The sequence below is a fragment of the Amphichorda felina genome (assembly GCF_050947745.1).
Source record: "Amphichorda felina strain 45539 chromosome Unknown scaffold_7, whole genome shotgun sequence".
Taxonomy (NCBI): Eukaryota; Fungi; Ascomycota; class Sordariomycetes; order Hypocreales; family Bionectriaceae; genus Amphichorda; species Amphichorda felina.
Genome location: NW_028145043.1, coordinates 718,248 through 745,606, shown reverse-complemented (window position 1 = coordinate 745,606; position 27,359 = coordinate 718,248). Strand labels below are relative to the sequence as shown.

Sequence of the window (27,359 nt, the reverse complement as noted above, 5' to 3'; positions counted from 1 at the left end):
CGCCAGACGGACGCTCCACTCAAATTTTTCGCCGGCGATCTTGCACCAGGCGAAAGGCTTGGAATGGCATGCAAGTGCTAACGGCACCATGGCATCATATTCCTCTGCTGGGTGGTTTGGGTCATGCCATTCTAGGAGCCAGCGGACGAAATCGGGAAGCGCTAACATTGCGGCGAGGTGTAGCATTCCGTCGTTAGAGACCTTACCAGACTCGAGTAGACGGAAGGCTTTGAAGTTACCTAGGAAGATGGCAGCTTCACGAAGAGGAATCTCATCCTCATCCTCAAAAAGAGCCTCAGGCTCCTGATCGCTTTGGAACCTTGTTGGGGATGTGGCCAGAGCGATGAAAACAGATCCGGATACAGTGCTATTTAGTGCGTCGCATGCTTTGAGAGCTAGCAGAGCCTTAAATATGGGTATCCGGGTGTCATCGAGCAAGCTAAGAAAAACCGCCGATACATTGGTCCGTGGTGTCGAGTACCCCGGCAGGGCTATTAATTTATTAGCCAAAGAATCAACGACCTAGAAGAACCATTGAGAAGTAGAACATACCATCCTGTCCTCGATCTAGGAGGTGGAGGATGACGTTGTTATGAACCCTTGGCTGCGAATGTAGACACCAGCCCTCCTCTCTCGGCCGCCGCAGAGCAAGCGCTAGAGAACACCCCTCCGAAGTGGGATACGCCTGGATGGCTCGACGAAATGCTCATCGCCGAAGGCTTTTCCCCAGATGTGATAGTGCATGGCGCCGTTACGCTCGGCGATATGATGGCCGCCGACGACAACATCAAGCTGAGCTTCGTGAGTTTCACCATCCGGAAGCGCTCGCGGCCATTTGCGCAGGGCGCCCTGCGGTTGGCCTCGTATGCCCGCACGGCTATCTCGACGAACCGATTCGTGACCAAGTCGTTCAAGCGTAACGGGAAGACGCTCCCACATCTGGCTGAGGATATGAGGATCCAGGCACTATGCAAGGCGTTTGCGCTCGAGTTCAATGCACTCGTGGGCCCGGAGTACTCGATTGACTTTATTGTCACAACCTGTCTCCAAGGAACATCTGCGTCTGCAACATCGTCAGGCGAAGGTGAATTCATATCTCTGGAGCCATATATAGGCGGTGCTCACGTCGCAGACGCCTACGTCAAATATAACGGTAACAATAGCTATGTCAACAGCGCAATACCGGATGACAAGGTCAATATAGCCGCGCAGGCCTTTTCCCATTTCACGTTTGAGCGCTCGTGGGGAACCTTACTCGTCTGCGACCTGCAGGGCGTTGGGCGCGTGCTGACCGACCCGGCTATCCATACGCTGGACCGTGAGAGGTTCAAGCTGACCGATACAAACTTAAACGAGGACGGCTTCAAGTTCTTCTTTTCGACTCACGTGTGCAACGACGTCTGTAGGCAGCTGAAGCTCCAGAGCAACCGGTCCATGTTCATCTCGGGCTCCTTCGAGTACCGGGAGCTGTGGCCCACGATGGACAACACGGTGTGCTGCTCCAACAAGCTATGCGGCAGGATCGTGCGCGCGGCCAGCGCCAAGCGGTCGGATGAGTTCCCGGGATGCCACTGGTGTGAGACGTGCGGACCGCAGCTGGGCGCGACCAAGGTGAGGTGGGAGTGCACTGCCCCGGTTCCGGATCACCAGTTTGACGTGTCCCGATTCTTCTATGAGTCCCAGGGGCGATGTATTCCGACCAGATGTCCCGAGCACCGTGAGAAGGGCGAGACCGTGACCAGGGCTGCCACTATGGGGGAGAAATTCTTCTCCAAGTTCAAATCCAAAAACAAGGCCAAGTACACCCCTGGAAAGGCATGGTAGTAGGAAAAAGTTTGGTCCATTTTTCAGGTTGTTTCTGCTATCAAATGTATATGGGGACGTGGGTTTCGGGGCCTAGTTCCGGCCGGGGATCATTTTGTAAGCTTAGCAACTTCAAGCTATAGATAAGGGCTGTTGTCATATATGCTTGATACGCCGTGCTGATCTAATGTCCTCCAAGAAAATAAGTTTCTGTATGTGTGATTTATATTGTTTCTAGCACCCAGCAGTTCCCTTACTGAAAAGAGATTAGTAAACCATAATTAGAAGAATGATGCATGTTCTCCTCCCTCTATGGGTTAGGGGGTATTAAACCTAGGTTTGTGGAAGTATTCTTGGTAATACACTTTGGGGTATTCAGTGCCCGTAGGATGAGCCACATGTTTCCATGTCTTGGACATTCCTAAACCGATATAACAGGGTTTTGGCACATGACTGCTAATGAAGAAGCTCATGAGGCTAGCGAAATAAATCATCACAGACTAGCACCGTTTAGAGTCTGTCGTATCCATACAATTTTCCTAGGAATTAAAACCTTAGCTGCGGTGAATTTGTTGGCTTCTCTAAGCTATGCAGCGCTTCCAGCTTCTCGCGAATGGTCACAAGAGTCTAGTCCATCACGGGGACGGAGCTAATCGGACCCAGTTCCCTCTGTGTTTGATCCAATGATGGTCCAGCTGAAGGCCTTTCTCCAGGTGACCCTTTGAGCTACCGACGATAGGCATGGATCTCTGCCTATGTGGATTTGGGGTAATGATCTTTTTTTTTGAAATTATCTATACGACTGTATAAGAAAGGAAATGAAACCTATGATGAAGTGAGCCATGTATCCTTCCATATTCATTGGGTGGATCTCCGAGTCAATACAAAACAATTATCGCGCATACATGTCACGTTGAGCATGCAATGTTCTGATAGTCGGTGTAAGTGTCACTGTTTAAGACCCCAAGCGACCTTCCAACCCTACTCTGGCTGTTCAGCCCCCCTTTTTCTTCTTGACCCCGCCCCCGGCGGATTTACGGTGTGTTCCTCGCCCATTGAACATTCATTTCGCGCTATCTTTGAGGTGTAAAAAGGACAATGTGGACCTATCAACCAAGGACCTCTTCTTCACCCGTAGTGTAAGAGTGATCAATCGGGATCGCCCTTACGTTATTCCAATAAAAAACCAGCCGTCCACAGTAAGGGGGATATCAAAGAAAACAAGCCTGTAGATGACGCGTGGAATAATGATATCAATGTCTTCGGCAAGCGGCTACGCCATAACATTTAACCATGGTCTATGTAATGTGGCTAGTATTCATTTGATGACGAGTGGTTGTTCCTAGATAACTGTCCGTCCTACAATCACGAGCCACCTTGAGACATCCAAGAAGCAAGCAGGATGGCACGGGCAACAAAGACATCGCAGGTAGCAGCGTAGGAAGGGTTTTCATGCGCCAAGGCAGATGGGAAGTGACTTGAGATTGAAGCAGCAGCTGTGCGGCTACTAATGCCGAGCACCGACTATCTGTAGGTACATAGGGGCTAGAATCCAGATACAACGTTCAGTCGGCTAGATTGGACCGATTAGATCGGCCAAGTCGGGCAGATATGTCGGATGGACAGGGACTGCGCCTGCTGCTGTTAACACCGGCCCTAGCCGTAGGTACAAATGTATAGAAAAAGGAAGAACACGGAGGGACTACCATCGGCTCTAATAAGTTAGTTGCCGTGGGTAGTATTAAGGCTTGCGATGCCCTACCCAACCGGAGCACCCTGGCTGCGATCAATGTCGTGTATAACCGTAGCGGCTAGAACTAAAAGATCTATGAGAGACTAGCGTCTCCGAAAATGATCACGAGTGCTGGGAGATCAGCATAACAGGTTCATCATTACAACGAAGAATGTTGCTGCCACTTGTCATACTACCAGATGTGTACGGATGCGACCGTTACAGCAGAGATGCTTCCAGCGGTTATGTAGCGTAAGCCACTAGGGCCCCTGCTCTACTACTTATGTGATAGAACTTGCGGGACGCTACACTGAGACATTCTAATGCTGTCAGAAGCATAATTGTTACCAAATAACATGCATCAAGATAGATGAGAAGATCATTAATTGAAGCAAGTAGCTGTCGACTTAATAGGGGCTGGATTAGTGCTATAGGTGGTGACCCGCAAGTCATAGGCACGACTCAGTATAAATCAGCCGATTATTGGAGCCTTTAACATGTCCTCCTATCAACTGTCTGGGCAGGGCAAATCATATTATATGATGCAACACTACTCTTTACGTGTACATGGAATTATACTATTGAATAAAGATATTATTCTAGTGATTGGATGCAATGACGTATAATCAAGATACTGTAGACAAAGAAAAAAGGGAGCTTCTATTTTGATTCACTATATAGATTACAAGCCATATACATAATATTGAAACATGCTTATTTAACGACATACTCCATTCATGCACCACCTGCCGATGATCATTACCTCCTCTCCATTGTGTAATACGAGCGTTTTAACAGTAAGTGTAGGTGGTACGACGTAAATACGTGAATTATGTTTACTAGGTAGTATGTATAGCGTAGGTAGCGTATATGGCAGTGGTAGCGTGATAAAGGGGATGTATAATGGCATAGGTACATTGAAAAATAGAACGCAAGAGGGAAAATGTTAGTAAAATTTTGCTCTAGTTGATAACCTGGGTCAAAAGAAGAGGGACGAGTGTATCGAGCAATGAATATAAAAACAACCACCCCACCATTGTAAATGAGCCGTGAAATGAGAGCTACATACCGGATATCTTCCTGATCAGTGTTTTCCCTATTATCTCAAACTTTACCATTTTCATCATGGCTGTCTTTGACTCGACTTCCCAATCTTCAACTGGAAGGCTCCCGTCAGCCTCGGCCGTTGAGCCTCAAAGCACTCTTAAAGAGTCCCCGGTTTCCCAATTCGAAATCACCAAGTCGCAATACGAGGCCTTGCTCAAAGAGGCACTAAAAAATATCGGGGTGACCCATCAGCCGGAACAAAGGCCTTATGTGGAACTCAAGGACCTGATTCTCTCTCGGATTCACGATGTGACCTCGGATCAGAAGCTAGCTGATAGAGCATCCACGCTTGGCGCTCTTGTTACCGTCTATTTCTTTCCTTTGCACAATAAGCAGACTCAGCTTCTAATTGGCCTTTACTCCGCTAATTGGCTGATCATGGATGATACTGGCAAGGACATGGGCTTTGACATTGGGCGGTTCAAGCAGCGGCTCATCACGCAGGAGCAACAACCCCCGCTCTTCAAACTGGAGGCTTGGCTGTTTTCCGAATTTGACAAGGTCTTCCCTTCTATGGTGGCAAACAAGATCGTCGCAGGGGCCCTCAACGCCATATCCAGCTTGGAAGTGGAGATTGACGAGTCGGTCGAGTTTAAGGGACTAGCATCTCCCGATTTTCCCAGATATTTCCGCAACATGACTGGAACCTCGGAGCCATATGTGTACTTTCTTCTCACCAACGAAGTCTATAGCATGGCACGCCTGAAGCACTTTATCCGAGCCGTGCCGGAGTTGTGGAATTTCACGGATGAAATCAACGATCTGATGTCCTTCTATAAGGAGTCCATTGTGGGTACCGAGAGAGACACCTACGTGTACCACCAGACTCAGTTCAACGAGACGACTATCATAGAAGTCCTTCGGGGTCTGGGGGAGGATATTCGTCGCCGGGTCAAGCTGATCGATGAAATCTTTGCGGATGATGAGGTTTTGCAGAAACTTGCACGGGAGTATGTGTTTGGGAATGTGCACTTTTACTTCGCCTCAGAGCGTTATCGTATTAAAGAGCTACAGCTATTTTAGTCGCACGTTTCGGAGAAAATAAGGAGATTTAGAAATCAGATGAGGATTTGGCTTATCTCACTTGCCTCTATCATCTTTATTTTCATCTTAACAAGGATTATACTACTATAAAAGCTAGGAGACTAGTTTTATCAACTTCTGAATGAAAAGTAGTATCGTGGCCATCTCACGGTAGCTGCTCGTCGTCCCTATCAGGTTTGGATTATAATTCATTAGAATATAAAGCCCTCATCTCTCCTCACTCTTAATCTTAAGATATATAATACCACATCGTGGTTTAGGTTTCAGGGCTCCGCCGGGTGTCTCCACTTTTCCCGCTCGGCGTGGGGTGTTTCGGAGCCGACAATCATCGGGCGAAGAAGTTACGGGGCATCAAGCAACGCGGTTCCTTCGGATCATCATTCATAGCATCGCGGGTCAAGATGAAAGTTGTATCACGAAGGGCTGCGTCCGAAACTCTCGCAAGGAACCGATTTATTTGTTAGCGTGCATACATATAGCCATTTAGTGCAATGCACCTAATCTTAATAGGAGTTTACCATACCCTTCATCGAGACTTGATAGCTAAAGGAGTGTTATTTGTTTATATAGCTAAGATCAGAATAATCGAGCAAGTAAGCCAGGCCTTTGACCCTTCTAGTAGCTATCATCTACTCTAAAAGGGTAGGTAGTAAACGACTAAATTGATTTCACACCATAGATTCCTCCTACTTCTGGGTATCAGTGTTGAACGTGAGATATTGATATCCGTTCTTGCCTTATCGAGCCTACTACGTTTCCCCAGTTGAGGGCATCTTGTACTCACACTAAGTTTTCTTAGCCCGCTTCTTCTGGTAGCCGGTCTTGACTGGTTCCTGGTTGCTTGAGGACGCTTCCGGGGCCGACGCTTGGTATCCGGAAGTTTGGGAGGCTGATGCTTGAGTTGCGGATTCTTGAGAGGCCGGAGCTGGCTGAACTGTGCCGTGTGCTGCGTGACCTCTACCTTGATGACCCCACGATAACCGCTTTAACTGCCTCGAAGAACCACTACTAACAGTGGACGGCACTCCAATCATATCGCATGCACCTGAGTCTTCAATATCGACGTATAGATTGCTCACGTGGTATCGCTTACTTCGTAGTCAGTAAGGAATATAAGAGTATATAGGGGTGACTTGGGGAGGACCCCGCTAGATAGATTGGCTACTATATGTTTAAAGCAGCGAAGGATTGCTAGTAAAATACTAGGGCCTTAGATAGTATTGGGTTGGTGCTTAGTGCCCACATTTGTTGCTTTTGTTGTCAAGGGACCTAGACCGCTTGGAACATCAGAGATGTCCAACTAAGAGAGGTCAGAGGCTGTTATAATCATGTATATAAGACAGGCATCAGCCGCAAAGATGATTAATGCCATCATCATTATTCTTTATTATCAATTTACGCGGTTATTATCCATTTTGTGTACGCCGTCTGGTTGCTCCGTGAGCCGCGACCTTCAGGTCAATCCAGCCTCTGGCTGTGATCATGGCCTACGACAACTTGTCGTATGCACCGATCATCTGTACAAGCGATATTACACCTAAAATAACCCATTGGACCTTTAGAACTTTTATATTGTCGTTGTTGGCTTTGTGGTGTTGATGGCTTTCACCCACTTCCCTTGTCGCATGCGAACCTCTTTGAACCCCTGTTATAAGGCCCCTCAACAATGACCTTATTGTTATGGGTCTCTTATTCGTGTCCGTGTGCATAGCGTCCAGTCCCCAACTCAGTATAAATCACTAAAATCAGTCCTAAATTCGCCGTCGTATAATTTAAGGTAGTAATATAAGATAGAAATATAGAATAAGGCTAAAGCCTAGCTGATACCTCCTGAGGCTCTACCTAATTAAAATATACCGAAGGTGATATTAGGTAAGGTCAAAAATCCTCTACAAATAATATTTCTTTTGAGAAGTTAGGTTAGATATCAGTTAGAGTATAACCTCGGGGGTGTAATAGCCTCTACAATGGGCTGGAAATAAGATAGTGGCCGGACCCTCCTCTTATCTTCGACTTGGAACAAGGCAGTATCCTGGTTGGAAATTGGGGGCTAAATAAACACCATGCAGACCCCATGCAGGCGCATGCCTTGTGATGTAATCGCGTCACTCCACCGAGATACAAATGTAACACAAAATTATTGCAGTACAATCCTACAACATGGACATACCACCATTCGGCATATTATTTGCAGCAAATTTCTAGGAATGGTCCGTGCTTATCATACCACCCGAGTGAAGTGAATCCTAAACACGACTCTCCCAGCCGTCTGTTTGCCTTAAAGCAACCATCGGCGCATAACATACATGTACCATTGGCCGTCTTCACTCATCGCACGTACTGGCTACGCAACATCAGTACTATTTTCTGTGTTCCCTTACCCAAAAAAAAAAAAAATGGCCGGATCCATCAAGGACTCAGACCAGCCTCTGCGATACGCATGCGATCGCTGCCACACACAGAAGCTGCGGTGTCCTCGCTCGGTTGACCCAGATGGCACCAGCTCCGACGAGCCTTGTCCACGATGTGTCAAGGCTGGAGTGGCCTGTGTTGTTAGTTTGCGGGGGAAGGTTGGCCGACCTTCCAAGGCTGGGAAGAAGAAGCCATCTCGCTCGTCGCGGTCGTACCTTACACCGGAGATGGAATTTCCAACGGATTCCTCTGGTGGTGCTCTTGACCTTTGCGATGTCGATATCGCACAGTCTTGGGGCCAGGATGCCGAGGCTCGCCTTGCTGATATGTTGGATTTGAACAAGCACACACAGTCTAACCAGTCCCCTGGTCTACCTCCATCACACCATCCGAGTGCCCTTGAAAACTTCCCGGATAACCTCACTTTGGAGATGGTAGGTCACCCTAGCGGTACAAAGGCACACGGGAGACTCACAAGTTCCGCAGACACCGTTTGACTCCTTCCTCATGGACTTTGATTCGGAGATAGATCTCCCAACATTCTATATCCCGACGGATATTCCTAGCATGCTGGACTCGGCCGACAATCTGGACACCGCAACAGCGGTCATGAGCGATATTGTGCCAGATGACGGCGCATCCAACACTACGCCCGCTTCAACATCACAGACGTCTGCCAATAGTGCACCGTCTCTGTCTGTCACAGCAATGAGAAAGTCTAGACGCGGCAGTAACCTATCAGACATGCTAGATAAACATAGCGAGAAGATGTTATCGGCCTCTGCCTCCACTCCGGAATTCTCCAGCACCGCCTGCTACCAGAAGCTCTCGGACCTCAATTCAAGGATACTCTCTTCGCCAGCGAGGAGCAACCCCGCATCCAACTGTGCCCAGCTCCTCAAGGAAGTCGTAAGCTTCTCCGGGCAACTGATCGACACGGCCCGGCGGAGCGTCCCGCACATTGCCGGCTCCACATCGGCCCCCAACACACCGGCGATGGCCAATCTGAACAGGACTGAGAGTTATTATGCATCTAGGGACAATGGAGACGCATTTATCGACTCAGCCTATAGCCTGGGTCCGTTTGGGAAGGAGAGCAGCTGGGCAACGCCCGGGTCGCAGTCCGGAGAACCATGCGTCCCAGAGTCGGCCGTCATCTTCCTCCTCCTCGGGTGCTACACGCAGATCCTACACCTCTTCGAGGTCACAACCAACTGCATATGGGCCCAGCACTGCGACGACAAGGACACGCCGGCCCCCACGGCCAGCGACAATGGCGGCACCGTGGGCTCCCTGCTGGAGGCGTCGCTGGCCATACACACGGTCACGTACCTGCTTGGCCGCCTGCACAGGGCATTCGCGGCACCGGAGCCGGGGCGCCTGCAGCAGTCGGATGAAACGACCGGGGACGCGGTGGATATGCAGGGCTGGAAGAGGTCCTTTGTCGGCGGCAAGGGCTTGGACGAGGGGCTCCTGGGGCGTGCGTTTGGGGAGATCAGGGAGCGGGAGCAGTGGTTGATGAGGAGGACACAGTTCCTGCAGCAGAGAATTAACAAGTGCCACATGTAGAAGGGCGGATCAGGTTCAGGTTGGGTTAGAATTTTGGGTATTTCTTTCTTTCAGCTCAGCGTTTAGACGATTGATGAATTTATGGCTCTGACCTAAACTACGTGTCCTGTGAGAATATCAGTCCAGTACGAGTACAAAAGGGATATATATTCAATACTATTAGGCCCGAATACTCCACAAGGACACGTAAGGACTTAGTGTAGTGGTAAGAATACATGTATGATGCACGGATACTCCGTACCCTGCGTCCGTACCAAACGTAGGGTAGGTACTATGTAAGTCGTTAAACTGAGTGGGGCCCGCGTAGACATCAATTGGCACGCACACAGTAGTAATCCAATGGGTTGATGACAATGTAACACGATCGAGCCAATATGAAATATATTCTTTTGGTAGTATCCTTGGATTGGTTGAGTAAAAGTGTAATATTCCATACCCAATTCGTAGTGTTATTTAACAGCGGTAGATACCCAACAAGGGGGCCTGCTAGAGATTGAATATCTGGCCCCTCCATTTTTTTTTGGGATGATCATGAAGTTAATTTTGGATCATGCAGGCAGTAAGTAATTCCCTCCCCCGACCAACATTGTTGGACAGTAATCATGTAACGGGGGCGCTTGGCGTGACATCGTCGTGGCCATGCAGATTTGCGTGGGGACAAAGCTTATCGAAGCACAAGGCATCCCTGTCCATGCGACGGTTGGCCCTGAATCCTACAGCTACGCCAGCCTCTTCAGGATGTACTCGGCGATGAAACCGCCAAGTAGATTGGCAACAGCGAAGGCGTAGCACCATCCAGAGAACCCTGCCCAGCTAGGAAGCAGGTGCCAGTGCGTGAGGGCAATCATGGAGACGAGGCCCGTGGTGAGCCCGCCCACGGAGAGCATGTAGTAGAGGCGGCCCATATCCACAAGCGCGCCAAGCGCCGTCAACAGAAAGGCAATCGAGATGGTGACAGCGGCAAAGAGCGCCTCTAGGCTGTCGCGGAAGCGGACCGCCATGCCCTTGACCCCGGACCTGAGGTCGTCGGGGGTATCCTGGCGCGCATAGACCACGTCGTAGAAGACCACCATCAGCATGATGGTGGCTGAGAGGCAGAGTGTGGGGGCCATGTACGCGGGCGACAAGGCGGGCAGGCCGATGGAGTAGGCTGACAGGGAGATGGTCGAGGCCAACGTCGAGCCCAGGATAACCTGGGCAAAGTGTGTGAAACGCTTGCCAAAGGGATAGATGACGGACAAGATGACGGTGCCCAGCCCGACATACGTGCATTCCGCAGGTAGGCATTGGATCGCGGCAAACCCCATGAGCGTTAGAAACAGAGTGAATATGTGGCCCTGGGTGGTCGAGACTGCGCCACGCGCAATGGGCCTGTTGCGGCACCGCTCCGTCTTGCGGTCAAATTCCTGATCGATGTTGTCGTTCCAGGCGCACCCAGCCCCACGCATGAGAAATGTCCAGGCGAGGAAGACGCCTGCACGATGGGCCAGCGTAGCCAGTGGCACAGCGTCTGGGAGGACTGAAGAGGCGTAGAGCAGGCCGACAATATGCGGAAAGTAGATCATGTAGTTGCCATGCGGCTGCTCTAGGCGGACGAGCTGAGCGTAAGGGACCCATGACAGAGGCAACTTGGAGAGGACTCCCGTTGTCGGAGGAGTGTAGCTGGCCACGGCTCCGACTAGGGTAGTCTTTTCAGAGCTGTCCATTTTGGAAGACTTGGGCAATTTGGGAGCCATTTTCACACTCCAATGGGGATTCAATAGGCGCCAATGTATGTAAGCGGTGATGTTGTCGAGGACAGCTGCCGTAGAGTGCCGTGATACGAGAGGGACATCGACGGTGGGTTTCGTGCGAATACATACGAGGCCTGTCGTTAATATTCACACCAACATGAGAACATCTAGAGGATTCGGCCAGACAGACGTGCCACACGGGTAAGGTGTGTTAGCTGAACGTTGAAAAACCTCCGAGCCAACCTGCCAACGCGCCGATCCGACCATCTCGGTGGTACTCACTGTAGGAGGATAGAAGGACAGGAGAAGAATTGATAGAATTACGTCACGCCAATAAAGAAGGAGCAACGGAGTACAATGATACAAGTTGTCAAAATTCGCCGACTTCAGGGAATAGATATACTAATGTCGAGCTTATATGCATATGCATTACCTTGCGCATGAGGGATGCGCGCACCCCTGATGTTCATCAGCCGCATGTGTACAATCAGTTTATCGTGCAGACCATATCCAGTTGCGACAAAATGACTCCTACTATCAATGGCGTCAACGGCAATGGTGCCAATGGTGCCAACGGAACGCACATCCGACCATTCGTCAAGCCATCTGTCAACTTCGCCTCCGCGGAGAGACTCGAAGGGTGTATTCACTCGCTGCCGGAGCTTGTCGACTTCAATGCCATCAACAATGCCTCTCATGCATTTTGTGTCCAGGCAAAATCAGATGGACCATTTGATACTGTCACCCATGGCGAGTTCAAGGTGGCTGTGTCGAGGTGTGCGGCATGGCTCAAAGAAAAGATTGCCATCAAGCCGACTACAGACGACAAGGCCTTGACCAAGATAATGCCGGTAGCTCTTTTCATGGAGAGTGACCTTGGTCTTCTCATCCACGAGTTTGCTCTCGTCAGCATTGGTGTTCCTGTGAGTAACCACACTTCAAGTGTGTGACCATTGACTAAGACGACTCACAGCCCCTTATCCTCTCTCCCCGTCTGCCTCCAGTGGCCATCAATGCTCTGTTGGAGGCCACATCGGCCAGTTGCTTCATTGTATCTCAGCGCCTGAGTGAGCCTGCGAAGCCGGCTCTGGCTGCGCTGGCCGCCAAGGGCATCTCCACCCATATTGGCAACCCGTACAAGGCCTTCTACCAGCCTGGAGCCGACGTTTCCTCCGTGGCTCCATTTGAGCTACCTCAGGACCCAGACAGCACCATATTGCTGCTTCATTCATCGGGAACAACGGGGCTCCCCAAGCCAATTCCGACCACCCATCGTCAGCTCCTCTTTGCTGTCAACTGCCATGGATTCGACACAGAGGAGCAGGCCCAGGGCCTGAATCTGTCGTCGCTTCCCTTATTCCACGGCTTTGGTCTCGTTGCTCCTGGGCTTTCCATGTCTGCAGGAAAAACTGCGCTGTACCCGGCTAGTGATGGCATCCCTAATGCGCTTTCCATCGTCGAGCTGATTAGAAAGACCAACGCCAAGTCCATGATGACGGTGCCCTTTCTCCTCGACGACATCACCAACCTGCCCAACGATGAGGGTATCAAGGCTCTCCTGCACATGGACTTTGTCGGTACAGGGGGCGCTGCGCTGGGTGCTGGTATCGGAGACCGCCTTGCCTCTGCCGGAGTCAAGCTGCTCAACTTTTACGGCACCACTGAGACTGGTCCTCTGTCTCTGACGTTTGCCCCATCAGATAATTATGATTGGAGGTACTTCAGGCTTCGCACGGATGTCAACTACAAAGTGGATGAACTGGATTCACGTGATGGCGAGAGGAGATTCCGTCTCACTGTCTATCCATTCGGCGGCACCGAAGGCTTTGAGATATCGGACCAGCTCATTCGCAATAAGCAGCACCCTGAGACGGACTTTGCGGCTGTGGGTCGTGATGACGATGTCATTGTTCTAGCCACGGGTGAAAAGGCTAACCCATTGATCCTCGAGACCATGTTGGCTGAGGCGCCCTTCGTCAAGTCTGCCATTGCATTTGGCGAGAACCAATTCAATCTCGGTGTCATTGTAGAGCCTGCTGATACACTCACTCCTGAGACCGAACAAGATTTCAGAGAATCCATCTGGCCTATAATCCACGCGGCTGGTGAGAAGATGGATGCCTTTTCGAGGGTCCCCTCGCCTGACGCCGTCGTCTTGGTGCCACAGGGAACCACTGTTCCCCGAACGGACAAGGGCTCTATTGCGCGCAAGGACACATATGCCCTGTTCGACAAGCAAATCAAGGCTGTCTACCAAATGCTCCTGCAGGCCGCGACTGAGGCCACATCCCCCCTGGACCTCGACAACCTAGAACAGGACCTGAAGGGCCTAGTCCACAAGAGCCTGCATGTGCAGACCCCTGTGTCTCAGTGGAGCATTGACGACAATCTGTTCGACGCCGGACTTGACTCTCTGCAAGCGCTGCAGCTGCGGCGAGTTATCATTGCTGCGGTGTCTAAGACGGAAGCCGTCGGGGATGCTGACATTGACAAGCTGATCCCGCCTGAATTCATCTATGTCAACCCTTCCATCCGCGAGATGGCCACTGCTATCCAAGAGCGATCAGGTTCAGGGGCGAATGACTCTATCGAAAATGCGGTCAGGGAAGTTCATGAGTTCGTCGAGAAATATAGTCTCGACGTAGATGCCACGCAGGAGAAGCAGCCCAGCACGGCTGAGGATGCGTTTGTCCTCCTGACAGGAAGCTCGGGCAGTCTAGGATCTCACTGCTTGGCGGACCTGGCTCGACGACCCGAGGTGAGGCACATCGTCTGCCTCATCCGCAAAGAAAAGGGCACCAATGCGCCACCAATGCCTGGCGGCGGGTCATTCGACCGCAACATCCTCAACTCGAGGGGCCTTGAACTCACCGATGAGCAGTGGGCAAAGGTTGCGACTCTTGAGGTTGACGCGACAGCTGACAATATGGGACTTAATCCACTAGCTTATGCAATGATGCAACGGAAGGTCACTCATGTCATCCACGCCGCTTGGCCGATGAACTACCTGATAAAGTTGCGGTCCTTCCAGTACCAGTTCAAGTTCCTCCGGAACCTGTTGGAATTTTCCGCTCAAGTGGATGGCAAAAACAAGCGCCGCTTTGTCTTTATCTCTTCTATTGCTGCTGTGGCCAGGACCGGTCTCTCTCCCACCGGCGGATCTGTCATAGTCTCAGAAACGCCAGTCTCTCCCGCTGATGCTGCTTGTGCCAATGGATATGCGGACGGCAAGCTCGTCTGTGAGAAGATTCTCGAGCGAGCTGCCGAGAAGTACGACGGCCAACTCGAGATTACCTCTGTTCGATGTGGGCAGATGACTGGCGCCAAGAGCACGGGCGTCTGGAACGCAAATGAACAGATTCCCATGCTTCTCAAGTCGGCACAGAGCGCTGGTGTTTTCCCTCAACTTTCCGGGGTATGTTTATCAGTCACTCCCTGCATTCTACCTATTATTTTATCCTAGATCTTGGCACTGACGTTGGAAAATAGGAATTGTCTTGGATCCCCGTTGACGACGCTGCATCCGTTGTGACAGACGTAACCTTCGCCCCTGGCAATGTTCCCACCGTTCAACACCTAGAGAACCCAACGCGCCAGCCATGGACCGACATGCTTGAGAGCTTCAGCAAGCACCTGGGTGTCCCCAAGCCGCCGGTCCCGTTTGACGAGTGGCTTGGCCAGGTTGCGGGCCCTAATTCGGACGAGGAACTTTACCCAGTTAAGAAACTCTACACCTTCTTTAAGAATTCTTTCCAGACCGTTGCCTGCGGACAGATTGTTTTGAGCACTGATGTCGCCCAAGCTCACTCTACCACGCTACGGGATATGGGCGCGGTCACCGACGAAACAGTGGATGGTTACGTCAAGTACTGGAAGAATATTGGGTATCTGAAGAAATAATGGCGTCGATCTTGTGATTTTCTTGTTACTATACAGTTTCATAGGCAATGAACAGTACCTACTATAACCAACCACCTACATGAAATCATGTTCATATTCCTATCGGATTACGGGCTGCCTCAACTTTACACTTTCATGCAATGACAAGTCTACGTGAAGTATCGGATAATGTTTTCTTAGTATAATCTTCTTAATTTAAAAAAAAAAAAGTCATTTCATACCCTCTGGAATACGCCTATTATTGTTTGCCACCCATAGAAGTTGATAGATCCGATACCTAGGACGACTCAATAATGGAGATCAACGCCAAAGATACTAGTACATGATACGGTAGGGCTTATTGGGAAATCTTTGAAATAGAATAAATAATATCAACGCGAATTTTCCGATGATTGAATTCACCGTACGAGTTTCTAGTTCGTAAACTCGCGCCATCAGGTCGTTCTGCCTGCTTAGACCTCGATCTCCCGAATAGCCCCGACTATATTTCAAAATGATACTACGTAATCATGGTCGGAGGATTCTTTAGACGCTATGCTCAAGTTTGAGGGAGTAATGATATGCATTATGGCGTAGGGAGAAGGGTTCGGATTCCCAGGGCTATTGATATGGGCCGACCATGTAAGTCGGCGCAAATTGTCCGAGTCAGCCAAGGTCACTTCGGCGGGATTCCCAACATCAGGACCACTACGTATCCCCAAAGCACTAACTAAATAGTAACAAAGGATTACGTCCCCATGAGAACTGCTGCTGTATTCATCCAACTCCGACACTCTTTATTCTCATTGTCGCCCTCTGGACGAGAGTTGGGGTTAGCTACACCAAGTTACAACCCCCGACCATGTCCACGTCCAGGGCTGCCATTACGGCTGCCATTTTCTCGCCACAAAGCAGTCCCCCCAAGCCGGAATATCTCTCACATATTCGATCACGGTTGCTTGATGAGCCTCTTTTGAAGTCTCTAGCAGACGCTATCCTCGATCTCCCCGCAATATGGGAGACTTTGGTTTCGGCAAGGCAGCCTATGGCCGACATGGCCGACGCTCCCCGTCTCGTCAAGTGTTTCCCAGCTTGGATTGAGACTGGCCAGTCGGAGATACTCGAGAGCGACATGTCTGGAGTTGTCACCCTTCCACTTCTGACCATTATCCACATTGTTCAATACTTGGAATACCTACAACAAACCGGCATGACTCATTCCGACTTTCTAGACAGTGTCCGGGAGGGAGGTATTCAAGGTTATTGCATTGGGCTTCTTTCTGCTGTCATCGTGGCCTGCTCCGAAGATGAGGAAGATGTCGTGGAGAACGCTGTAGCTGGAATTCGTCTAGCCCTTGGAATCGGAGCATTTGGAGATGAGGGCCAGACGGCCAGCACCACAGAATCAAACACGCTGGCGATTCGCTTAAGAAATCCTGGCGATGAGAGAGATATTCTACAAAACTTCCCAGATGTACGTATCCGGCCGGAGTCTTTCAAAATTGCCGATGCTAACTTGGCCAGGTCTATATCTCGACCATAACGGATTCCAAGACCATGAGCGTTATTGTGCCTCCCGGACAGACAGACGAGCTCAAAGCGCACACGGACAAGCGAGGTCTTCGGCCAAAGTTTATGCACATCCGGAGCAATCTTCACAACCCAAGGAACGAGCAATTAGCAAAGGAATGCTCCGAAATATTTGAGCAATTCCCATTTCCGACGCCCATTTGCTTGCAAGGTCCCGTGCGCTCGAATCGCACCGGAGACTCCCTAGAGGAATGCACGACCTCCCTTATTGAAGAGATCATCACAACAGTCTTGGCATCTCTTTGTGACTGGTCTCTCGTAATTCGGAACCTCGCTTCCAATCTTCAAGAGACCAGAAAGAAACAACACGCTCTTGCACTGTTCGGCATGGGGGACTCCGTTCCCATGGGTCCCTTTCAATATCACGGCCTCGATGTCTCAAAAATCGACGTCCTATCTACGACAAATCCTACTCATATAGAGAAAAGCTTTTTGAGCACTCTAGATGCTTTCCCTTCAGATGCGATTGCCATCGTGGGCGCTGCATGTCGTCTTCCCGGAGCCAACACACTCGATGAACTGTGGGACATCATATCCGAGGGGCAATCGAGAGTTGAGAAGCTACGCACTGAGAGGGTCAATTTAAAGGACTCGTACCGGGCGTCACAGGACCCAGATTGGGTAAAGAAGAGGGAATTCTACGGCAACTTTGTCGACGACGTCGATGCATTCGACAACGCCTTCTTTGGCATCAGCCCTCGTGAGGCAAAATACATGGACCCTCAGCAACGTCTTCTTCTCGAGACAGCGTTCGAGGCCATGGACTCAAGCGGCTACCTCCGTCATCACCAAAGGGATCAGGGCGACAACGTTGGCTGTTTTCTCGGCGCCAGTTACACCGAGTACCTGGAAAACACGAGCGCCTACAGCCCCTCGGCCTTTACCGCCACGAGCACCATCCGAGCCTTCTTGTCCGGCAAAATTAGCTACCACTTTGGATGGACTGGACCATCCGAGGTAATTGATACTGCTTGTTCGGCATCAATTGTTGCGATACACAGAGCCTGCCAGGCCGTTAACACAGGCGAGTGTCCTATAGCCCTCGCAGGGGGCGTCAACATTATCACTGGCGTCAACAACTACTTTGATCTTGGCAAGGCTAGCTTCCTTAGCCAGACCGGACAGTGCAAGCCCTTTGACGATTCTGCAGATGGGTACTGTCGTGCCGATGGTGTTGGCCTTGTTGTCTTGAAGCCCCTGAGGAAGGCTGTATGTGATGGAGACAACATCCTGGGTGTGATCCCTGCCGTGGCGACGAACCAGGGTGGCATTGGTGCACCGGGTATTACCGTACCGGATGGCATGCAGCAAAAATCGCTTTACAAAAGCATCATTGAAAAGGCTGGGATCCCAACCAAGGACGTTTCGTACGTCGAGGCGCATGGAACAGGCACCCAGGTAGGAGATCCCATCGAAATCAACAGCATCCGGGAGGTATTTGGAAGCCCAGACAGGGAAAGCCCTTTATACCTTGGCTCCCTTAAGGCAAACATCGGACACAGTGAAACAGCTGCTGGAGTAGCAAGTTTGCTTAAGGTCCTTGCTATGTTCCGCCACCAGGGCATCCCCCCACTCCAAGGTTTCAAAAAGCTCAACCACAAGATCCCAGCTCTGGAGTTGGACAAGATGATCATCCCCACCAAGCTCACTTCATGGAACTCTGGGCCACGCGTAGCCTGTATCAACAGTTACGGTGCCTCTGGCAGCAACTCGGCTCTGCTTTGTTCCGAGTGGCGCGATGGAAGCGTCAAGCCAACCAGCAGCTCTGGCGTACATACAATTGGTGCTCAAGAGTATCCAATTCTCCTCAGCGCAGCTACTCCGGAGAGCTTGAAGAGATACGCCAATGCCTTGGCTTCGTACATATCTCGGCCATCCCCTGACATGACATTGGGTAACCTGTCATATACGCTGAGCCAGCGTCGCAAACATCACCGCATGCGCTGGTCCACGACAGCATCCGATATCCAAGGTCTAGTAGAACACCTTCACCTCTGTGCTGTGGAGGATTTTGTTCAGGCCCCTCAGACCCTAAAGAAGGTTGTTCTTGCATTCTCTGGACAGAGCCGAACGACAATTGGGGTCGATCCCATGACACGCCAGGAGAACCCTCATTTCGTCCACTACATCCAGACATGCAATGAGATTCTAAAGGGCTTTGGGTGCCCGGACATTGTGCCTGCGCTCAGTCAGATGGAGCCCATCACGGATCCCACCATTCTCCAATGCGGCACTGTCGCGGTCCAGTATGCCTCGGCCAAGTGCTGGATCGATGGGGGGCTCGAGGTCCATGGAATTGTAGGTCACAGCCTGGGCGAGCTCGCGGCATTGGCCGTGTCCGGGGCACTCTCACTTCAAGACACTCTGAAGATTGTCTACACCAGGGCTGAGATGATCAAGGCCAAATGGGGAGACGAGCGTGGGGCCATGATGGCAATCCATGCCAATCTTGAGACGGTCCAGTCCATCATGGATACTGTCGAGTCGACGGCGACTAGTCTAGACGAGGCACTTGAGATTGCGTGCTACAACAGCGTCAATAGTCATATCGTGGTCGGGAAGGAAGTGTCTATGAAAGTAGCTGAGACAATAGTCCAACAGGACCGCAGGTTCCAAGGCATTCAGTCTCGACGCCTGAATGTGAGTCACGGATTCCACTCTCGCTTCACCGAACCCCTACTGCAGGATCTCTCCCAGGTCGAGAGTACTCTCGAGTTCAGAGAGCCAAGCATTCCCCTAGAGACGTGCACCAAGACCCCCGTATCCTTTGGAAACAAATCAACGGCGCGCTATCTCGCCAACCATGCTAGAGACTCGGTATACTTTGTTGACGCGGTTCGTCGTCTTGAGGAGCGACTCGGCCCAACCGTCTGGCTCGAGGCCGGGTGGAACACGCCAATTGCCGCTATGGCCAAGAGAGCTGTGGCCAATCCTGCAGTGCATACATTCCAATCGGTCACGTCTCCAGCAACGGTGGCAGTCGAACTCTGGCGCGAAGGTATTGCCACCACCTACTGGAGCTTCTTCACACCCAAGGACAGGGCATTGAAGCCCATCTGGCTTCCTCCTTACAGCTTCGACCGGCCCAAGTACTGGCTGGAGCATGTGGACCGCGCGGCGGAGGAGCGCAAGGCTGCAGACCAAGCCGAAAGCAGGAGAGAGGGTTCTGGGGGCAAGAAGGTGCAACAACTGGTGACCTACAAGGGCGACTCTGGGAATTTGCATCAGTTTTGTCTTCATACCACGACAGAACGGTACACTAGAATTGTCCAGGGCCATGCTGTACGTCAGAAGCCACTATGCCCGGCGTCCATGTACATGGAGGCAGCCATTATGGGAGCAGAGGTAATAAATGCCTCGGCTAGGGGTAAGACTATTACCTTTGAGAACGTCACTTTCAGCCGACCCCTTGGCTGTGACGGCAATCTCGATGTGCAGCTCACCCTTGGTCACGATCCCAGCGAAGGTGACTCGTGGCATTATACCGTCCAGTCATCGCCCAAGGGGACGCACTCTGAAGGTGACTTTAATGCCACTGCATCCGACAACACAGATCTGCAGCTGTACGAGATGCTTGTTGCAGATCAGATGGCAGCTTTGAAAAATGACACCAGCGCCGAGAGGTTGAGGACATCCACAGCCTACTCGCTGTTCTCGAGGGTCGTCGAGTACTCGAATCTTCTTAAAGGTATCTCTGGCATTACCATGGGTACAAGGCAAGCTCTGGCAGAAGTCAAAGTTCCTCATACCTCCTTTTCTGCATCCGAGAGTTCCGTCACAGACTTCTGCGATGCCATTGCTCTCGATACCTTCATTCAGGTCCTCGGTCTTTTGATCAATTGCAGCACCGAGTCGAGCGCAGATGACAACATTTACGTCGCCTCGAGCATCGGCAAGATGGTTATCTCCCCGACCGAGTTCCAGAAGCCCCAAACCTGGACGGTATATGCCACTTATTCTGCCTCGGATAGCAAGACGTCTGGCGGTGCTGTGTTTGTCTTTTCCGAAAAGGGGAAGCTGGTGAGCTTTGCGACAAAGGTCCAGTTCATGAGAATTCAGGCTGCCAAGCTCGAGCGTGTCTTGGAATCTGCCAACCCAAAACCCTTATCTTCGGGGCCATCAAAGGTCCATACAACAAACCAGATATCACAGGCGACTCCATCTACAACCACAACGGTAACATCTACCGGGAAGTCGTTGCCTGTGCCCACGAATGCCATGCCTATTATTGGAAAATCATACGAAGTCTTGGACGATTCGCAAGCCAAGGTCGCTGAGCTCAAGTCACTCATCTCCGTCTACACTAGTGTACCCCTGGAAACAATGCGAGATGACCAGAGCTTCAGTACTATGGGCTTAGACTCTCTCGCATCTATGGAGCTAGCAGACGAAATAGAGTCCAAGCTTGGTCTCCAAGTCCAGACAGAGGATCTGTTGCTTGGAACCGTCGGTTCTCTGACCAATTTACTTTCTTCTACCGGCGCAGGTTCCCGTCCCAGAATGCCTGTTACCGGTATGAGTCTTCCCAGCAGCGATGATACCTGCTCCGTGTCCTCAATCTCGTCCAGAATCTCCACCGGTATGCACACAAGCATTCCTGGTACTCCCGCCGAAGAGTACTTAAAGTCGAAGCCCGGGGATTCCACCTACCGCAATGTTCCTTGGATGAGGCCTAAGAGCCCCCAAAACACGCGATTCAAGATCAATACTGTGGTCTACAAGGAGGCGGGCGGCGTTGAGATTCCGGCAGATGTCTACGTCCCAACTGAGGTGCCCTCTCGACCGATGCCTGTAGGTATGGAATTTTACGCTCTGAGATGCAGTACAATTTTAATTTTTTTTGGCTGACAATCCTATGGAATAGCATTAATGATTCATGGAGGGGGCCACTTGACCCTATCACGACGAGCCGTTCGGCCAGCTCAGACAAAGTTTCTCCTCGCCAACGGCATACTACCAGTCAGCTTAGACTACCGCCTGTGCCCCCAAGTTAATGTAGTTGAAGGGGCAATGACCGACGTACGCGACGCTTGCAAGTGGGCGCAAAGGGAGCTACCCAAGATCATGGCATCCAAGGGTGTTGAAATCGACCCGTCCAAGTATGTCGTTGTCGGTTGGTCCACGGGTGGTACGCTTGCCATGACCACCTCTTGGACTCTTCCATCCGCTGGAATTGCACCTCCTGCAGCTATCCTTAGTTTTTACTGTCCTGTAAACTACAATCCAAGTGGTACGTATACTCATTATTTTGTCTATCTCGATGAAGTGTGCGCTGATGGATCATTCCAGACCCAATCCCCAAGGGACAAGATCATGATGGGCGAACAATGTCTTTCAGCGAGATTCGAGAACGGCTCTCGGCCCGTGTGGTGAGTTCCATTCCATTACAACTGTCTCTTCAAAGGAACATTGTTGACTCTTATTCCTCCTCAGGAAACTGGGCATGCCATCCACAGCATGGATACCACGAAACTTGGCTGGGTCAAAGCTGGGGACCCTCGGTCAGAGCTCGTCCTCGCTCTCATCAAAGAACCGAGGGGAATGTCTCTTATTTTCAACGGTCTGCCTTCCGAAGGGGAAGAGCTCCCGTACCCCGATGCCAACCTCGCGTCCTCCTTCAGCCCGCTGTTCCAAGTCCGCAAGGGCAACTACACGACCCCGACATACCTCATTTTCGGTGACGAGGATGATATTGCTCCATTCAACAAGGCGGTCGAGTTCGCAGAGGTTTTGAAGAAGCACGGCGTCAGGTCTGGATTTCTGCCTGTTCGCCAAGCAAAGCACATTTTCGACCTTGGCCTGACACCTGGCAGTGAGGATTGGGATAAGAGCATTGGACCTGGCTATGAATTTCTCTTAAATGAGCTCGAGAAGACGCATGGCGCGCACGCGGAGTCCTGAGGAGATCTAGGCCAGGAATCCTTGGAAAAATTCTTTCTCTTTTGTTTCTTTTTTCCTTTATTTTGCTAGAGTGCTATAGCGGATTGATGCCTGGATTCACAATGTTCATCTACAAGTTTGATTAATGATTTTGTCTGGGTCTGTGTCTGCATGGGGAGGATATCAACGCACATAGACTTTCCCACCTATATTTAGATAGCGGAATTTGCTTTATATGCTTGCCTTATACGTCGGTCTACTTCCTAAGGCACTTCCTGTGGAATTTTACCCCCAGCGTGAACCGGGTGTGCGATGGACTTACACGGTCCGCGTGCTAATAATACCTACATACCGGGTACAACCCCCAGATACCATCATCATACCTAATGCACATATTCGTATGCATATTCGTGTATGTATAATACATCAGTGTCATACTATTTTATTTCCTACACTATATACTTTGAGGTATTATAATATACCTATATTGCGTGTATGAGTTGTTTACTGAAACACCCAAAGTACTGTATAAATTATAGTTGCTGGTTTGTCACTAGCTGCTCTATGCAATAACGTTTTTCGCAGCGACTTTAGCTCACAACATTAGACTGTTGCGGTTTGGCTACCTCCAATTTCACTCTTTACTCGACGGAAAAGATCATGCCATCTCTGTCCAATGAGTCCTGTTTATGTCCCGTCTATGCCAGACCTGCTATGCAGATAGGTTGAGCCTACCCTAGATCGTTTCAAGCGTTTTCTCGGTATTCAAATACCGAAAGACCCGACGACAACGAACCCACGAAACTCGACTCGCTGCGCTCCACTCTGGTGATGATCTCAATTACAATGCCGACACAGTTAACTCCAACATGACACGTGCACGATGGGATCACATTCATCGCCTGCACGACGGGAAAGCTCCCGGGTCTACAGCCATGTCCTCCAGGGGCTAGCAGAATGACCAGGTATCCTACTCGTAGTGTTGCGGAACTGTTGCATATAGGACCATCAACAGGACTCATTAGGGCTAGTACAAAGCTGATCGCTAGTCGCTCATTGGATTGCTAGACCAACAGCCTTTCATTCAGGTATCTGCTATAGTATGTGCGGATATCACCGAGGCTCAATTGGCAGCCGACCTAGACTCATACAGTGGTACACCCGATCCTTCAGTCTTCAGATCCGTTTCGTAGGGCTACGCTCTGCCAACAGGTATGGCGTGCTCAAATCCTTCGAGTCACAGATCCACAGGCGCACGCGAAACCCAGGCCTGGCTAGGCCCCAATTGGAAGGTCGTGCTACGGCAGCCCCCGAGACGATCTTCCTTCACACGCAATAGTGCAGATCGTCCAACGTTTAACTCGAAGCGCACGCCCGCCACGAGGTAGTTGCGACGATCGACATGTACGGAATGCCTCTTTAGCTCTACTGTCTACATAGGGGGTCGCGGCTAGACAGTCGCATAGTGCTTCACCTGTACGAGGCCCCGCGAAACGCTCCTCCTTTCCACGCGGATAACCGGCAACTACATCGTACTAGCATTGAACATCCATTCGAACATTACGTCACGGCTACCGGCATTCATGGAGAATTCAAAGGCTCATATTGTAGTAGGAGCGGCAATATTGAACATAGTCGGGTACAAAGATCATAATCATCAGGACCAGGATTCCTGTAAATATTCAGTTGCTCTTGGAGTATAAGTACTGCCTCCTCTTCCGCTTTCAACAGGTAACTCATCAGACCATCTCCAGTCATACCATAGTTCCTCCTTCAACTTACCATCCGTCGCTATGCGTTCCGTCTCTCGTGCTTCTCTCCTTACCCTGGGCCTCCATGGCCTCGGTGCGCTGGCCAGTCCCGCGTCTCTGAGCGAGAACGGCGTCGTGAAGCGCCAGGACGTCGTCCAGCACTGTATCGACGACAACGTGGACGCCCTACCCACCACGGGCAACCTCTACTGCTTCGACAGCGAAGGCTCCGACCTGACCTGCGATCAATGTCTCGGCCTGAACGGCAACCAGCCCGCCAGCCAGGCCGGCGGTGCTCGCTGCTACATCTCCGAGGGCGACCCCAACTCTCTCGGCCAGCAGACGGCCTGCCCCGGTGACCCGGCCCCGGAGTTCAACCCCGATGGATCTCCCGCCAGCGATGTCTGGGACGGCAACGGCTTCATGGACGCGTACTGCGCTGTTGCGGGCTCCAGCGGTATCTTCGGATGGCCTAGCTTCGCCGTGTGCTATGCTTATACCTTTGCTACGGGCTATGGTGGCCCTGCTGAGCAAGCCATGACGGGAGCCAAAAGTAAGTTGGGAGAGGGTGCGGAAAAGTTCCCCAGAAATGATTACTGACATTAGTGTGCTCTAGCTCTCTGCAATATCTTGACCGAGGGCCTCTGTGCCTGCATCGACTCGGGGGCTTGCCCGACGTAGGCTCTATAAAACCCGCGGCTTCCTCGATGGAAGGTTTGGAAACGCGATTGAACAACCGTTGGAATGGAGTGTAACTAAAGATTACGGTTGTTGATTATTCCAAATTTTGTTCCAGTATCTCAAGTTTCATGTAACTAGATTATGCAGGATACACTCTGGTTTCTAGCTGCGTGACAATTTGAATGCCTTAACACCGTCACTTTTAGGCCCCCTAGCACCTTACATGAAGCAGAGATAGCTGCATATGGTTTAGCCGGTCGTGGGTTGTGAGAAAGAGCCGATGCTGCAACTACTACCAAACACATACTAGAATGTGTCAGATATGATCCTCTGGGTCTCCGGCAGCGGGCAGCTAACTATATATGACGTCCTCTATTAACAGCAAAAGGACTACTGGGGTGTCTCCAACTGAGGCTTGAGGGTACGTGTATAGCCCCTTATTTTTGGATTGCCAATCAAAAAAGTTCACAATCTGTCGGAAGGGAATTCCTGTAGATCAGTTCGAGAGTTCGATGTCGCCACTGGCCGCCAAGATGTCTCAGACATGCAGTGGACTGTAAATTTGCTACATAAGGTGTGAGGACGAATATGTAGTACATGGCAGATGAAAGGAATATACGGATATCATTATCTTTATGATATTACATTTATAAAGGAAAGCAGCTTTTCAGGTGGCCAGCAACGGCACTTTGTCGCAACGGACCTCTTTCCATGATTAACTTCCTTTTCAAACAAGATTTTGGTGTACATTATTAGATTTTAATTAATATGCTATTAAACAACCATTTAATTGGCCCAGAAAAGATCATACGCTTCAGTGCCCAAACAAAGCATGTGCCATGTTCAAAATGGTAAGGGGGCAAGTTCCCCTGCCACCCTTGCCAGCATCACCGAGTTTCTCGTTTCGCAATCGTCAGTTCGTCACTGTGCCAATCTGTCAAGGACATCATGATGTGGCATGGAGGATCAAGGCCGCGCGCAACACGTCCACTTTAGTTCTTGGATCCGATGGCCTCATCAACGATCTTCCAGGTATGATCAACCACCTTCTGCCTCTGGCCCTCATCCCACACCACCTTGTTGTTGATTGCAACCCCCTTATCGTTGATGAAGCTCCAAAATCTGCCCTGCTTCTCGTTCGCCGCCGCGCACTCGTACGTACCCCTGAGGAGATTCGCGCCGCAGGCCGCAGGCGTCGCGCCCAGGGCGCGGGCAAGACCCTCGGCCGGCCCCCGCATGTACCACGGGAGATCTCGGCCGAGATTTGTCCTGACGAGGCCCGGGTAGGCGTGCACGAAGTGCCGCTTGTTCCCGCCCTGCGCCGCAAAGTACTGGACCATGGCGTCGTTCATGGACGTGCAGTGGCTCGCCGCGTTGGCCAGGCTGAAGGTCTTCTTCAGGTCCAGGTCCTCCCAGTTGAGCTTGGACGGGTCTCCGGCCTTGGCGTCCAGGACGATGAGGACCTTGGCGTCGTCCTTGAGGGCGGGCGTCAGCTCGCGGATCAGCAGCTGGCGTCCGTAGTAGTGCAGCGCCATCTTGTTGTCGATGCCCTCGGGCGTCTCCGTCCTCCCTGCGATAGTGAATATGCCCTGGGTCAGGACGAGGAGGTCCAGCTTGGGCTCCTGTGTAGCTTTGTAGGCGTCTGTGTAGGCCTTGATGGCGCGCATGGAGGATGCATCCAGTTGCCGGAACTCCATGTTGGGGGGAAGGTTTTCGGGCTTGGTGCGGCCACTGACGATGACGGTGGAGGACTTGGATTCGGTGGCGATGCGAAGGGCGATGGCATGGCCTATGCCGCTTGTTCCGCCGACCACCAGGGCTCTTGTGATGTTGGGAGGTGATGACATGATGTCTGTGGCCGAAGAAAGTCTGGGTGGTCTTGTGCTCTCAGCTCGCGCAGGTGATGTGGATGGGAATGATGAATTAACGATGCCCCTTCGCTCTCGTTCAGCGGCAAGCGAGCGAATATTTAAGCCTATGCCCGGAGATGTCGGGTACCACCTCGGGTGCGATGCGTATTCATCAGCCAGGCTCAGCCTCCGCGTTTAACGGAGTTTACGGCCGGATATTGGATGACTTGCAGCAAAGTGGCATGACTAGCAAGTTTTGACGATTGCGGCCAAGCCACCAGCCAGGGTATCGTAAATCGTTTATTACTGCCCAAGCTAGGGAATTCTG

The 27,359-nt window shown here is 51.1% G+C and overlaps 8 protein-coding genes across 8 annotated transcripts; 6 read left to right on the top strand and 2 right to left on the bottom strand.

The window, feature by feature from the left end:
- Nucleotides 1–702: 702 nt before the first annotated feature.
- ACO1O0_007031 (uncharacterized protein) lies at nt 703–1,824 on the top strand (the record flags this gene model as incomplete). Its single annotated transcript, XM_083196407.1, has 1 exon — nt 703–1,824. The coding sequence occupies one exon, from the start codon at nt 703–705 to the stop codon at nt 1,822–1,824; it is 1,122 nt and encodes a 373-aa protein (XP_083047615.1).
- A 2,836-nt stretch (nt 1,825–4,660) lies between these two features.
- On the top strand, nt 4,661–5,665 carry ACO1O0_007030 (uncharacterized protein; the record flags this gene model as incomplete). Its single annotated transcript, XM_083196406.1, has 1 exon — nt 4,661–5,665. The coding sequence occupies one exon, from the start codon at nt 4,661–4,663 to the stop codon at nt 5,663–5,665; it is 1,005 nt and encodes a 334-aa protein (XP_083047614.1).
- Nucleotides 5,666–8,325: 2,660 nt separating this feature from the next.
- On the top strand, nt 8,326–9,667 carry ACO1O0_007029 (uncharacterized protein; the record flags this gene model as incomplete). Its single annotated transcript, XM_083196405.1, has 2 exons — nt 8,326–8,532; nt 8,585–9,667. The coding sequence occupies 2 exons, from the start codon at nt 8,326–8,328 to the stop codon at nt 9,665–9,667; spliced, it is 1,290 nt and encodes a 429-aa protein (XP_083047613.1).
- A 719-nt stretch (nt 9,668–10,386) lies between these two features.
- On the bottom strand, nt 10,387–11,373 carry ACO1O0_007028 (4-hydroxybenzoate octaprenyltransferase; the record flags this gene model as incomplete). The annotated part of the gene is made up of 1 exon (XM_083196404.1): nt 10,387–11,373. One exon carries the CDS (start codon nt 11,371–11,373, stop codon nt 10,387–10,389), a length of 987 nt encoding a protein of 328 aa, XP_083047612.1.
- A 551-nt stretch (nt 11,374–11,924) lies between these two features.
- ACO1O0_007027 (putative NRPS-like protein biosynthetic cluster) lies at nt 11,925–15,300 on the top strand (the record flags this gene model as incomplete). Its single annotated transcript, XM_083196403.1, has 3 exons — nt 11,925–12,323; nt 12,374–14,815; nt 14,890–15,300. The coding sequence occupies 3 exons, from the start codon at nt 11,925–11,927 to the stop codon at nt 15,298–15,300; spliced, it is 3,252 nt and encodes a 1,083-aa protein (XP_083047611.1).
- Nucleotides 15,301–16,141: 841 nt separating this feature from the next.
- On the top strand, nt 16,142–22,770 carry ACO1O0_007026 (Type I Iterative PKS; the record flags this gene model as incomplete). Its single annotated transcript, XM_083196402.1, has 5 exons — nt 16,142–16,753; nt 16,804–21,660; nt 21,796–21,997; nt 22,159–22,238; nt 22,303–22,770. The coding sequence occupies 5 exons, from the start codon at nt 16,142–16,144 to the stop codon at nt 22,768–22,770; spliced, it is 6,219 nt and encodes a 2,072-aa protein (XP_083047610.1).
- A 1,772-nt stretch (nt 22,771–24,542) lies between these two features.
- Nucleotides 24,543–25,181, top strand: ACO1O0_007025 (uncharacterized protein; the record flags this gene model as incomplete). The annotated part of the gene is made up of 2 exons (XM_083196401.1): nt 24,543–25,053; nt 25,117–25,181. 2 exons carry the CDS (start codon nt 24,543–24,545, stop codon nt 25,179–25,181), a joined length of 576 nt encoding a protein of 191 aa, XP_083047609.1.
- Nucleotides 25,182–26,173: 992 nt separating this feature from the next.
- On the bottom strand, nt 26,174–27,028 carry ACO1O0_007024 (uncharacterized protein; the record flags this gene model as incomplete). Its single annotated transcript, XM_083196400.1, has 1 exon — nt 26,174–27,028. One exon carries the CDS (start codon nt 27,026–27,028, stop codon nt 26,174–26,176), a length of 855 nt encoding a protein of 284 aa, XP_083047608.1.
- Nucleotides 27,029–27,359: the final 331 nt, after the last annotated feature.